We start from the raw sequence: 13,622 nt of genomic DNA, 5'->3' as shown, positions 1-13,622 counted from the left end.
CAAAATTATTTTAAAGGGTTTTCCCTTGTATTTATATTGTACACAACTGAATAACAGCACTTTTAAAGAGACCCTTACTGTAGCTTTGGATAGATATCACATGCAACTTCCTCTATTGGCTCACTGATACCATGCAGTGTATTGGCACAGAATATCAACATGGAAGCTTGGGTTTAATTATTTATTAAAATAATTATAAATCATTTATTATTATCAATAAGCACCAAGCAAGTATTACTTGATTTTTTTCTCTCGTTTATCTGAAACTGCAGTGCTGGAGGGAATGAAAGCAAGGCTCATAACACAAGGATGTTGCACACGATCTATTCCTCCCACATACAGTACAGTAAGTGGTTTGACACAGGGAGATTTAAACCCCACACACACACACACACACTTAAGACATGGAGGCAGTTGCAGATTATGTTTTAACAGACGGGAGCTGATACAACTTTAATCTTATGCAAATCTTCCACCATTTCTTCAAGTTAGTTTCCAACAGGGAGAATTAACTTTATCTACAAAGCATACAATCGACAAACCCCTTTTTTTCCTTGTTGCTTTTTTTTGACAATGAAATATTAGCATACGTCTAAAAGGCATCGCCATGTGCTTTATATGATAATGGTCTCAATACTCAATAAAACAAAACTAGTTAATGATGAAAGACACAATTAAAGCTCTCAGTCGCTACATATGGGCCGACGTCTCGCCTTCGACACATTCGAGCATTAGTATTTCTGCGTAACGCTGAAACACAAAAACAAACAAGACAGAAAAAGGGTGGTTCACAAAGTGTCACTACAAAGTCTATAAATATACATACAGTGAATGATGTCAACCAAAAAAAAGCTAAAGCAAACAGTTTTCAATAACGGATGTAAAGTAACAGAAAAAACAAGTCATTATAAGCAGAACAAAAATACCATTGTGCTTTGTCAAGAGGCTTTATCATGACAGACTGCATCTACAGCGACCTGGAGGCATGAGTGGAATAAGTAAAACCAGTTTGAAGACTATTTGTGTATCTTTGAGTTCTGAAAGACAACATCCATATGCAACGCAGGCAGGAACTGCAAATATTAAATATTTATATAATAATTCAAACAAAAGTTGTCAATAAAAACATTTTGAACATGAAGTACATGTTGTAACATAAGAACACTGAAATGCCGCTAAGTAAAAGAGATAGTGAGGTTTATTCAGAGACCGTCCTCTGAACAAATTAAAGGCCATGATCTCTCACACTGTCATGCATGCCAGAGTGCTAATATATATATTTTTTTCAATTGTCGATACTTAAATAACTTTCAACATTTCCTCTAACATAGTTCTACGTCTTCATACGACCACATATTACATGATAAAATACCAGCACAGACACAGTGACCTGAATGATTTTTGGCACGCCAGATATCCAAACTCAAGACCTCCTGCGGTAGATTTCAACTGAGTTTGCAGCGACCGCTTTGTCACCTGGATATCTGGCTTTTTGGCCATGGTAAGCAACAGCCTATAACAGCTGAACAAGGCGTAGTGCAAAAACTAAAATGTTGCAGTACATGCATGCAAAGGAACCTGCAGTCAGCTGCATATGTTTAAAATATCTCTTTGCCATTACGTGTATGACATCAGAGAAAATGCTCAATAACAGGAATTGCTGGAAACTAATCACACCAACCCATCCAGCATTCTCAACTAGCTATTATTATTATTTAAATTGTGTTTTTCGTTATATTTTCTGACAGTAGAAAAATAGCTCGACAGCCTTATTACATGTAAAATTAGGGATTCGTGTCAATAAGAATCAAAACATTGACACCGCGGATGATCAGAGTAGAAACGCAGGTTTCACACTCGAGTCGAGTAGCTCACACGTTCTGGCTGTTCTACAAAGGCCACGGGAACGCTGAAATCCCAAATCTGCTAAATGTCCTACATATATGCCTAAAAATTTCCCTTCCACTGATACGAGACAGAATCGGTAGAGCAAGAGAGGTATACTTTAGCAGAGACAGGCTGCTGAGTTAGTGAGCGGTTCAATACGGTGTTCTGAGGAAGGAAAGCAGTCCCTGTTAAAGTTCTCCGGGTTTCTGGTTGCAGCTGGTGCACACGCGCACAGGGTGGTCCCAGCCATGCGATGGAACGGCTCGGCGCTCGGGGGAGCAGTCGTCGCACACTCCTTGGCCACAGGCGCGGCAGTGGTGCTTGGACAGCTTGGCAGTGAACTCGCGCTGGCAGTTGTGGCACGACAGGATGTCCTGGTCAGGAACCCAGTAGGCAGGACGAGCTGCGTCTTTCACTAGGCCTAAAAGGAGGGTGGAAAATAAATGCGCCACACTCACAGGTCTGGAAACTTTATATGACACCACATCCTGTTCGCTTAAGTTTATACTGCAATATAACCTAATAAAATCTCTGTCACGCAATAATTGTCTGTAAAACGATATCTGCATATGAATATGTAGGCAAGGGACAAAAACTGTGGGACCAAATTCTTTCAAATTTTCACTTGTAGTCTTGTTATAGTAATACTGACCAATGTCAGATCTAGGCTACATGCAGTCTGCATTCTTGAAAACATTCATCCAATCGTTATCCATTATTTTTTTGCATTCTCCAACACTGAACAGCTGGTCAGAGCTGACTGAGCAGTCCTGGCCTGGATATCTGTTGGCAACACTGGAAGTTCCCCATAAACTATGTCAACAGATCCAGCTGATGAATGCTCTCTAATTTGATCTAATTATACCCATGATTAATTCATACAACAATTTTAGTAAAACATAATGTTTTATATGGGGTTAGTCCCAGTCGCCTTCTTTTAATGTTTTCCCTGAATTTCTGTTGGGTGATGAGCAAGTGGTCAGTAAACACTCACATTAATCTCCTTTAAATTATTCCTTTCAGTCCTGTAAATTTAAAACGGCTTAAATCTTTTGAGCTTTCCCCATGTTTAGCTTTCCCCAGTACTACCTGAAGTGCAGCCCTGTTTCAAGTTGTGACGGGAACACAGAAACAAGAGCTGGGTTTAAAAGTAAGTTGGCTAATTTTGTTGTGATTGGAGAGGACGTCACTCTGTGGTATTTTTGGGGTAGTCACAGATATGGAGATATCTTCAGCGAGATATCATGTGGTCCAAAGCATAATTATCTATGCCCTTTACCAGTAAATTTAGACCTGCAGGTATATATATAGTATCTTCACATCTATAAATATTTAACTTGTGTTTGGATTACACAAATACTTTGGTTTTGAATGCTAATAAAGAAATCTGAATAAGTTTGTGGCCTAACTGAAAAAGTACAAAAGTTGACACTCTCTTCTTATAAAGCAGAACTTGTTCTTTCTGTTGGATAATCCTGGCAGAATCCTGTCACACTGGCTTAACAAACACACTTAACAAAAGCTTTTTCTCATATCCACTGGCCAAAGTGCATCCTGGAGGTTAGTTCAAAGGGTACAGAAATGATTGATCCCGAGTAGTTAAACGATCACTGAGGAATTCTCACAGATGTATGCTGTGTAGGCAACCTAACATCAATATTAAACAAGTACAAAGCAAAGGAGACTCACAAGCCTGGCAAAGTCTCATAAACAAAAAGAACAATATAACTGGTCATCGATCACATCGCTGCACTAAAGACATCTGGTAGATACAAGAACTGAAACACTGGCAGTGTTAAACATTAGATGGGAGAGCACTTCTGCATGGAGGTGTTGCCACAGATATGTCCTGAACAGAGTGTCCAAGGCGTTTTTAGGTTCGGTGGCCAGTGTGTGTGGGAGGGTTTCAGTTTTTTAGCTTATAAATATTTTTTGCTGGCAAGAGGAACTAGTTACAGGAAAATGCAATCTCCATATAAATGTAATCATTTTACTGCCATTAACTTAAAACACTTCAGATGGCTCAACTGTTTCCTTGATTTGCGGCATAGAGACCTGCTTTTCATAGCAGTACATGTTATGTTAAAACTAGGCCATTAGGGCATCTCATATTCCTGGCGAGACTCCAGTATGACATAAATAAAGGGAAAAGACTTCATTTCTTTTTAACTGAAATTAAGCAGAATGGGCCTCCGCCACAAGAGGGCATCGCTCTGGTGTACTACCATTTACTGGGTCATTTGTTTAGGTTGCATAACCCTTCCCCTTTAGGTTTTGTTTCGGGGAAACATTCACCTAGTGGGATGTCAATAGCAGTGACCACGACTCCGAATGTGTTGGTGACAGCTTCTCCAACCTTCCTAGCAAGCGTTCCACCTTCTTCCTCTTCTTGCTCTGCTTCAAGTAGTTCTGGATAAATTAAAAAAAAAAAGACCCTTACTAAAGCCATGCTCATAGATGTTAAATGGCAGCATAACAGAGGTTTGAGAAAAACAGAGGAGATCTGACATTATTTAGAGTGTGTGTACCTGCATATGAAGATCTCTGCTCAAAGCAGACATCACACACTCTGACAGGGGCAAGACCCCAGCCTCTCTCGGGGACGGGTGCAGCTTTGGAAGAGCAGCCATCACAGAAGCCCTCCCCGCAGGCACGGCAGTGATGCTTGGTGTCGTTATCCTGGAAGACTGTGTGACACTTGTGGCACACCTTGCATGAGAGAAAAATAATCACAGTCCGTGTTGTATTGAGCAAGAGCTAAAAGAGTGCGGATGCAACACGAATCCAAGTTTCATCATGAGACGTGCAAATGTAGATTGTGTAATAGGCACACCGCAGACAGTAAACATCCTTGTGAACATGAAAGTGTTGACTTGGCCGTTGGTAGCTGGTGGCAAAGGATGGGGCTGTGTGTGTCACTCACCAAGATGAGGGAGTTGGGTTTCCAGTAGGCTGGGGCGATCTGATCTGTCAGCCAAGAGGTGACGGCCTTGGCGGGTTTGACACTGAGCTCTGACACAGACTGGGCCACTAGGTTGACTCCATCCAGAAGCCGCTGTGCAGCATTGCTGTTGTCCTTTAAAAAGCCATCCGACTGCAAGAAACAGACAGGTTATCTGTAGCCATAATTAAGGTCTATGCAAATCAGTGAAATATAGTCTGCATCTGATAAATAAATTAAATACTTGGCGTCACTTACTCCCGGCCAAACATGTTGGATCTCGGTGCGGACAACTGTATCAACAGGATCCTGATTTCCATACCAGTACTGTCGGCTTCGATAGATCACTCCACAGTTGGGACATTCAATAACATACCTGAACATATATTTAAAAAAATGAAACTCATTTTTTGTGACAATAATCTGGTATGTAATCTGATGTGGAGCATGCATGTTGGAGTGACAAGAAGAATTTAATTTTAGGCCAGAGCTTTAAAATGATGTTAACCAAAGCCTAGGTACAGATGCCCTCGCAGGTCATTTCCTTACTACTTACCCAGACCAGGCATACTTTGCGAGGCCCATCCATGGAGAATCCGAGGAGGCTGAGGTCTTTGGGACTACTATCACTTCTTTTCCTCCTTCATAGCAAGCCTGATTTGATGCACAACATAAATGATTTCAATTTAAGGCTCTTTGGCAATGACACAGAAGTAATTACAGTGTTATGGTCAAAACAGAGAAAGCTAAAAGTCAAAGCTGAGTCACCACACTTACTTTACAGGTGTAAATGCGATTATCATACTGAGCAGAATAACGACAGCGATGCTTCGCCTCGTGGCGCACTCCCTCTCCTAAGTGGTTCATGCTGTTCTTGCAGCCAGAGCTGAGGTAATCGTATTAACACAGAATGTAAAACAGCAAAAACAGAAAAAGACTGAAGCAAAAATGATTAAAAAAAAAAAGACTGGCAAGAAATACTTACCCACAACTGAGGCACAGGCTAGAGCAGGTGAAGTATTCATCAGGAAAGAAGCAACTGTGTGCTACCAGCTCACCTGCGATTTCCCCACTGAAGCGCTCGCTCAGTGCCTGCAGGGAAATTAAAGATCAGCAGATATTAATCCATAAACTGCTGTCAGACCAATTCAAAAATGCATTTCCATGTGATGCAGAAACAAGCAGACTTCTAAATGCAGCCCTACCTGCAGGGCTTTGAAGATGACCACAGGTGTGCGTGGAGAACGGGTGGCGTTGTTATCCAGGAGCTGCTCCAGTTTATTCTGTAGGCCGCGAAAGTCAGTAGGAGGACTGAGAGTCTGCGTACCCCAGTAGTGGACAGAACTAAAGGCCTCTGGAAAGCGTGAAAGCTTCCTGAAGCGCTCCAACAGCAGCCGATCTACTGACTCGAATGACTTATCTACAACAGGACAAAAATTTAATGATTATTAACATCAGCTAAAATATACTGCAGATATATTTAGCATTTATCGACAGTTCTTAAAATAGTGTGCTTGAAAGAATGCATGTGACATGTGAGGGGAAATAGACAATATTTGCCTTATAAGAAATACAAATGTGCCTTTCATTCCAAAAAAACAGAGTGGGTAATAAAATGGCCTGCATCTACCAAAGAGCAATATATGGTAAGCAAGGTATACCACATATAATGTAATACCTGAAATAAACACGAATAGAAATGAAGAAATAAACCCTGAACAGGAGGAACCTGTGGAGATTTTTTAGAGCTCATCTTGGAAAAGCAAAATGTGTTTGGCACAACGGTGAATTCAAATCACAATTCTGAATGCAAAAGCTGCCAGACAAACAGGATTTTTTTTTTTAAAGAAAGAGTATGAAAGATATGAGACTATGGTAAAAACAGGCAGTCTTCCTCAGTAAAAGGGCTTATCTAACTTGAGCAAATTGCAAGTCTCTGCAAGCTGATTATTATACCAGAGCGAGAGGAACACAAACCAGTAGATACTGAGGACTGGAAAACACATCACACTATTAGAGTTTAGACAAATTCAAATAATGATTCCCAATAATGTACAATACCTGGTGTTAAAACTAGATGTAAATGTGTAAAAACTGGTGTGACTACAGCTATAAATGTACATTTCTTTATCATTTCCAGATTTAACTAAAGTTGGAAAGCTGATTTCGACCTCCAGATAACAGGGATAGAAGGCTAATATTTGCTAAACCCCAAATTATATGCAATGCTTAACCCTCAGTTGACTTTAAAGGGGCCACTTGTAGTCCTTTGACGCAATGATCCATAACTACTGTATATTCAGAGTGTCAGAGTGAAAATGTTAAATAAAGTTATTTTTAAAAAGGTTTAAGTTATTGCATTGCACCCTTTAACAGGAGGAGGTGTTTTACCTGAACCCAGCAACTTAGTGTGGACTGTTTCATGGAAGATGACTACAGCGGGACCCAGGGTGGACAGTGGAACATCCAGGCCACAGCGTGCTGTCGTTGCCTTCAGTTCCTTGGTGAAATGCTTCAAATATGCGTCTGAAGCATCTCCGAGGAACTTGAAGAGGTCATCGTGGAGACGGTCAGCATGGGTGCGGTAGATGATGAGGTCAGAGATGGCGAGCACCTTGAGTAAGAGACGTGTTCTCTGGCCTTGTTTGGAACTGTTCCCAAGCAGCCCCTCTGTATCAATGACCACTAATTTATGGATGGGATCAAATGCTGCCCACACTCCCACTGTGCATGACTCTTGTGCAGGAGAAGTCTTGAACACCTCTCTGCCCATGAAGAACGTGTGGTTTAAGGTGTGAGATTTGCCCTCTCCAGTGTTACCAAAGATGGACACCACCTTCAGCAGCTGGTCGGGCGAGCAGCTGAGGCTCTTCATGAAGGAAGCTTCATCTTTTATCTTAGGACAAACAACAAGTGTAAAAACTTTAAAGCATAAACAAAGAAAATGGAATACAGTCCTATTTAATGCCCACTTGCACAACTTACCTGCATTTCCTCATTCTCATCAACCAGAAGAAAGCTTGATACCTTCTCCAGAAGTATAGCCTTCTGAGATTTGGTCTCATCGGCTATACAGACAGCAGGCTGGGCAGATGTTTGGACAGAGTTGCCTTCTGCAGGTTTGGGTGGTGGAGGATAATGTGTAAGCTGGTGTTTCTTCTTGTTGCCTCCACTGTGGGTACGTTTCTGACAGTCCTGACACAGGTTAACTTTGCAGTTCTGGCAACGGACCACAGACCGATGGCGCGTGCCACTATCCCCACTACCTCCTTTACAGTTGTCACAGTATGGGACATGTCCAGGACCTAGCTGGACCCGCTTGTGGTTCTTTAGCCGGTCATGACTATGGAGGTCGAGCTCACAGCGAACACACTGCAGGCTTTTGCAATCAACACACTCAAATGCCGCCTCCTCAGAGCCACCACAGGAATAACTCTCCTGACATATCAGACTAGTATTGACTCCCTTTTCTGAAGATGAGCCATACCCATTCATCGTTTCTTAAGGAGTGAGCTTGAATACAGACTGGCGCTTATTGGAACAGCTTTGACAACAGCACCAGCTACTTCCAATAGCAGTTAATGAAAAATGCACAGTGCAGTAATACTGAAAAACTCAAATACAATGAAATAAACTTAAGACAGCTGCATGATAACAGGGCAGCTATCACACTGATTTAATACAAAGTTTAAACACTGATGTAAGTGATCAAATTAGTTTTAGCGGTATGAAATTCAGACACCTAAACGGGTTGATCTAATGCCATTTAGTGCACCTAACAAAGGCAGTGAAGTAAAAACCGTCGTCTTCTTCAGTAACGTTTAATATCCTTTGATCCTGTTAGCTTGTTCATGCATTAAAGTTAGCATTTAGCAGCAATATTACCTAAAATATATATCTAAGGCAAGAAAGAAACAGTTAGGTAACACATAAGTGTGTACAGGTAACCAGTACCTAACGACACAAAGAACCCTCCTTGGGGAAAAAAAATACCAAAACAAAAATGAGCAAATGTTAATGCTAACAACAGGCTAACTAGCAAGCTGACCCTCTGTGGGTCTATACCTTGCAAATTCAGTAAATTACTTGGCAACCAAATGTGAACAGCTAGCTTAGAGCTAGCTACTTTAGCCGGACAATTTCAACTTTTCCCCCCCACCTCAAACAAAAGCTGCAATTAGCGAGCCAGCAAACCACCACAGCTCACAGCCGTCCAAGCAAGCAGCTAGCCTCCAGTCTGTCAACTAAACAGCAACAACATATCAACAAACAACAGCTAGTCGATGTCAAAAGCTCGAATATCTGTGGGCTCTTTCACTAAACACCGGGAGGGAAATCGGCGCGATTCGGTTTTAAAAGTCTTTAGAAGAGTTACTGTATTTAAATTCTTCCAAGCAGTGTCATTGTTTTGCTCTTCAGCCCCCCTCCCTGATAGATTGCTCTAGCTACGTTATTTTGTTGCCAGGTCAGATCAGCTGATCAGATTATTTTCAGTCACAGGGTCAGAGCAGGGTGACGCCACGTTGCATCATGGGAAACGTAGTTCTTGCTAATAGTTTGCTCTGTTTACATTCTGTGCAACTCCTAAAAGCTCACATATTAAAACGTTTCTTTTTGAATTTTTTGTATAATATAATATAATATAATATAATATAATATAATATAATATAATATAATATAATATAATATAATATAGCCGGCGAACACTGTGAGGGTCATGTTTTTTGACTTTTCCAGTGCTTTCAACACCATCAGGCCGACCCTCCTGGGTGATAAGTTAGCAGCGATGCAGGTGGATGCTTCTCTGGTGTCCTGGATTGTTGATTACCTGACAGGAAGACCACAATATGTACGTCTCCCACAGTGTGTGTCTGACAAGGTGATTAGCAACACAGGGGCACCACAGGGGACTGTCCTCTCCCCCTTCCTCTTCACCCTCTACACCACAGACTTCAGCCACTGCACAGAGACCTGCCATCTTCAGAAGTTTTCTGATGACTCTGCGGTGGTTGGATGCATCAGCAGGGATGATGAGACAGAGTACCGGGCTGTGGTCGACTCCTTTGTCACGTGGTGTGAGCAGAATCATCTGCAGCTCAACGTGGCAAAGACCAAGGAACTGATCGTGGACTTCAGGAAGACCAGGAAACACTTGACCCCTGTTTCAATCCAGGGGGTCAGTGTTGACATTGTGGAGGACTATAAATACCTTGGAGTACACATTGACAATAAACTGGACTGGGCTAAAAACACCACAGCACTTTACAGGAAGGGCCAGAGTCGTCTCTATTTTTTGAGGCGACTGAGGTCCTTCAACATCTGCCAGAAAATGCTGAGGATTTTCTATGAGTCTGTGGTGGCCAGTGCGATCCTCTATGCTGTTGCATGCTGGGGGAGCAGGCTGAGGGTCGCAGATGCCAACAGACTTAATAAACTGATCCGTAAGGCCAGCAATGTTGTGGGGATGGAGCTGGACTCCCTCAAGGTGGTGTCGGAGAGGCGGATGCTGTCCAAGATAAAGACAATGTTGGATAACACCTCCCACCCACTCCATGACATGCTGGTCAGTCACAGGAGCTCGTTCAGTGAGAGACTGAGATTACCGAAAAGCACCACTGAACGACACAGGAAATCATTCCTGCCTGTGGCCATCTCCCTGTACAACGCATCCACTTAACACACTGTTTGCTGCTACAGCTACACATGTTTCTTTTCCAACTATTTATTTATGAGTGACTTATGTATGTATGTATGTATATATATGTATATATTGTACTATTCATAGTTAGTGTATTGTCTGTCTTGTCTTAATGTTGGTTTAAAATGGAGCACTGTAACAAAAAATAATTTCCCCCAGGGATCAATAAAGTATTCTGATTCTGATTCTGATAATATAATATAAACAAAGTTTAAAAAAAAAAGTCCAGAAGAGAGGAGAGAATCAGTGTATATTTTATGTATATATGTCTCTGTATTTATATATGTGTATATATATATATATAATATTCTGTAACTCTGTAACTTCTGTCGGTGCTGTGCTTTTTTGGAAACCGAATTTCCCAGAGGAACCCACCCGAGGGATTAATAAAGTTTTATCTTATCTTATCTCTCTCTTATCTTAAAAGTGCATTTAAATTACCGTACACTGACAGAACAACCAGTTGGTCTAGCCCATGGTCTACGATAATGTCCTGTTAAGCACAACATTGTGAAAAGCTCTAAATATCTCTTTAAATTAATATCTAATCCAAATCTACCTGTTGCTTCTAGTTGGCCAAATCTTATCCTTAATCTAATCACTGAAATTAAAACTCCATTACCAATCATCGCCATAGCTAGGAAAATGTGGGTGGGTGTTTTAAAAGTAGGTTTGGGAAACAAGTCCCATCATCAGGCTTCAGGCTCAGGATGGATTTAAATGGCTTTTATCTTGTAAAGTAGCACTTCAAAGCAGCAGCAGGGGACCATTTGTCCTAAATGCCAGTCTGCGCTTTCCCTCCGTTTCTTCACTGACAGTAACTTCTAAAGGCAAATCCTTAAATTTGATGTTGTCTTTTTGAAAGCAAGCAAATCACAACCACTGCATTTCTTAATCCATTTATTACAAAACTTACCTAGCACACAGAAATATAAATAATAACAACAACAGCCAAAATATGAAACAAGAAACACAAAGGTATAAAGAGAGGAAGTGTAGCTGGCTGAAGTCACCGTTTGTCCGGTTTGTCACATTTCACACAAAGATGGAGATTTTGAGATCAGTTCTTTAAATCCACAGCCCACAATTTGTAGACAGACACTTTGTTTAAAAAAACAAAAATCATGGTTTGTTACGGTCGAGTGAGGATACCCGCTCTGCACTTTGGATTTCAGATCACAAGAATCTAAAGATTTTCCTCCATCCACCATCATAAAGAGACTTTAAACTGTTAAGCAAATTGAGCTTTTTGTATTTAGTGCCACCGTGCTTGTGCTTAATGGCAGCAAATACAGCACAGTCAAAGGCGTCTTTAAGGTTGTGCTGTGTGAGAGCCGAGCACTCCACGTAGTCATGAGCTCTGATCCTGCTCGCGAGCCGTCTGGCCTTGTTAAAGAGCACCGGTCTGGTGCCCCGCTGGTTCAGATGAATGAGGACGTCCACACTGTGTCGAAGGTCTGACTGAGTTCCAACCAGAACGATGGGGGAGATTGGGTTGGCGGCTCGAATCTGTGGGATCCATTTGGAGGTGATATTGTCAAATGAGATGGGGTTGACGAGGCTGAAGCAGAGGATGAAGACGTCCACATGGGCATAGCACAGAGAGCGCAGATGGCCAAACATCTCCTGATAGATCAAACATTGAGAGATGAGAAGCACTGGACCCACTTGTCTGTTTAGAAAAAAAAAACTGTGATATGTGATAATTACCTGTCCAGCAGTATCTATCAGCTTAATGTGGGTTGGGATTCCATTCACATGAACTAATCCTGGACGTTAGGTAGAGACAAGCAGGCTTTATTGCTGGGTGAAATATCTGACCTTTAAATAAAAGAGCTCCTTCACTTACCTGTGAAAACATCAAATGCAGTTTGCCTGTACTCAGTGTTGTATCCATTGAAGATGTAACTGATAACCATGCTGGTTTTTCCCACTGCTCCATCACCAACCAGCATGCAGCTCACTTCTTCTCTCATTCTGTTTGCTTTATCAGTTCTATGACAGGCCATCTTCCCTTATATTATCACTGCACTATCTTAGAATCCCAGCAGTGCGAAAGTCTATGCAGGAGTGCAGCACTAATGTAAAACATGTCTTCTTCCACCCCGGGGGCCTGTTAGTGGCAATAAAGGGAGAAGGCCACCTCGATTTGAAAGAACAAAGGCGCCCAATCAGATGAGTGACCTCTTCTCAACACTTTGACTGTTTCCGTTTGATGCAGATTTACATAGTCACTCCCACCAAACACTCGATGTGACTCATCCAATAAAGGTCACTTAACTGGACGTTAAAGACGGCATAAGAGGATAATTAATTTTATTTCGCAGAGTGCTTGTTTGTAAATGTGTAAACTTAACACACACAAATTTGTGGAAGACTTTACAAACTCTATACATGCCCAATTCTGAATATACTAACGTGAACAGCTGTAGTAATAACGTCGATATTATCGCGAGAGTAGATTTACGAACTCCTAAATTCTCTTCTGTGCGGAGATGCATTATGTTCGCGCGACAGTGATGTAATACCATCGCCGGCCACTAGAGGGCAGTGTTGCTCCAGCATGGAGCGGGTACTTCACGGTGCTTCACTCAGGTGCAGTTTCTTGATTTCGTGAAACGAACCAGAAAAGGTAATTATTCTGACTCATTCACAACTTTCAGAAAATTATTTTTTATTTTCTGAAGTGACAGAAAACAAGCTTACCGTTTTTTTTTTCATTTTAATATTCCTTTAATCAGTACACAGCGAAATATTCAGCACCCAGAAGCTCCAAACAACATTTCTCAGGCCGGTTTGTTTTCATTGGGTATATACATTACATTTCAATACCAGCTTTACTCTTCCACGCAAAGAGCAAAGAGCAGAGCTGAAGGGAAGTAGTGGAGGTCATTGTTTGTCATCAAGTCCAGTTCATAGTAGTGACGTCAGGTCCCATCTGTCTTTTTTTTTTCAGGGTGACTGGGTTCATAAATACACACACACACACACACACACACACACACACACACACACACACACACACACACACACACACACACACACAAATCCCAAATATATATTTTTTAAATCTCATATTTACATTTCCTCTGTTGC

At 41.5% G+C, this 13,622-nt stretch overlaps 2 protein-coding genes across 2 annotated transcripts; both read right to left on the bottom strand.

Annotated features, from left to right (window-relative positions):
* Nucleotides 1-173: 173 nt before the first annotated feature.
* On the bottom strand, nucleotides 174-9,296 carry LOC146647165 (zinc finger FYVE domain-containing protein 1-like). The gene is made up of 11 exons (XM_085391673.1): nucleotides 7,814-9,296; nucleotides 7,220-7,724; nucleotides 6,034-6,248; nucleotides 5,814-5,920; nucleotides 5,606-5,714; nucleotides 5,385-5,482; nucleotides 5,087-5,204; nucleotides 4,811-4,981; nucleotides 4,416-4,596; nucleotides 4,183-4,296; nucleotides 174-2,308 (listed from the first exon to the last, which is right to left on the bottom strand). The coding sequence occupies exons 1-11, from the start codon at nucleotides 8,321-8,323 to the stop codon at nucleotides 2,076-2,078; spliced, it is 2,361 nt and encodes a 786-aa protein (XP_085247799.1). The 5' UTR covers nucleotides 8,324-9,296; the 3' UTR covers nucleotides 174-2,075.
* Nucleotides 9,297-11,416: 2,120 nt separating this feature from the next.
* On the bottom strand, nucleotides 11,417-12,692 carry LOC146647164 (rho-related GTP-binding protein RhoV-like). The gene is made up of 3 exons (XM_085391369.1): nucleotides 12,376-12,692; nucleotides 12,237-12,295; nucleotides 11,417-12,152 (listed from the first exon to the last, which is right to left on the bottom strand). The coding sequence occupies exons 1-3, from the start codon at nucleotides 12,533-12,535 to the stop codon at nucleotides 11,703-11,705; spliced, it is 669 nt and encodes a 222-aa protein (XP_085247495.1). The 5' UTR covers nucleotides 12,536-12,692; the 3' UTR covers nucleotides 11,417-11,702.
* Nucleotides 12,693-13,622: the final 930 nt, after the last annotated feature.

The sequence above is a fragment of the Rhamphochromis longiceps genome, linkage group LG19 (assembly GCF_057381845.1).
Source record: "Rhamphochromis longiceps isolate RC_006_pf linkage group LG19, R_longiceps_female_GT1.1, whole genome shotgun sequence".
NCBI classification, from domain to species: Eukaryota; Metazoa; Chordata; class Actinopteri; order Cichliformes; family Cichlidae; genus Rhamphochromis; species Rhamphochromis longiceps.
The sequence above is the reverse complement of the archived record's forward strand: the minus strand, read 5'-3'. Positions and strand labels throughout refer to the sequence as shown.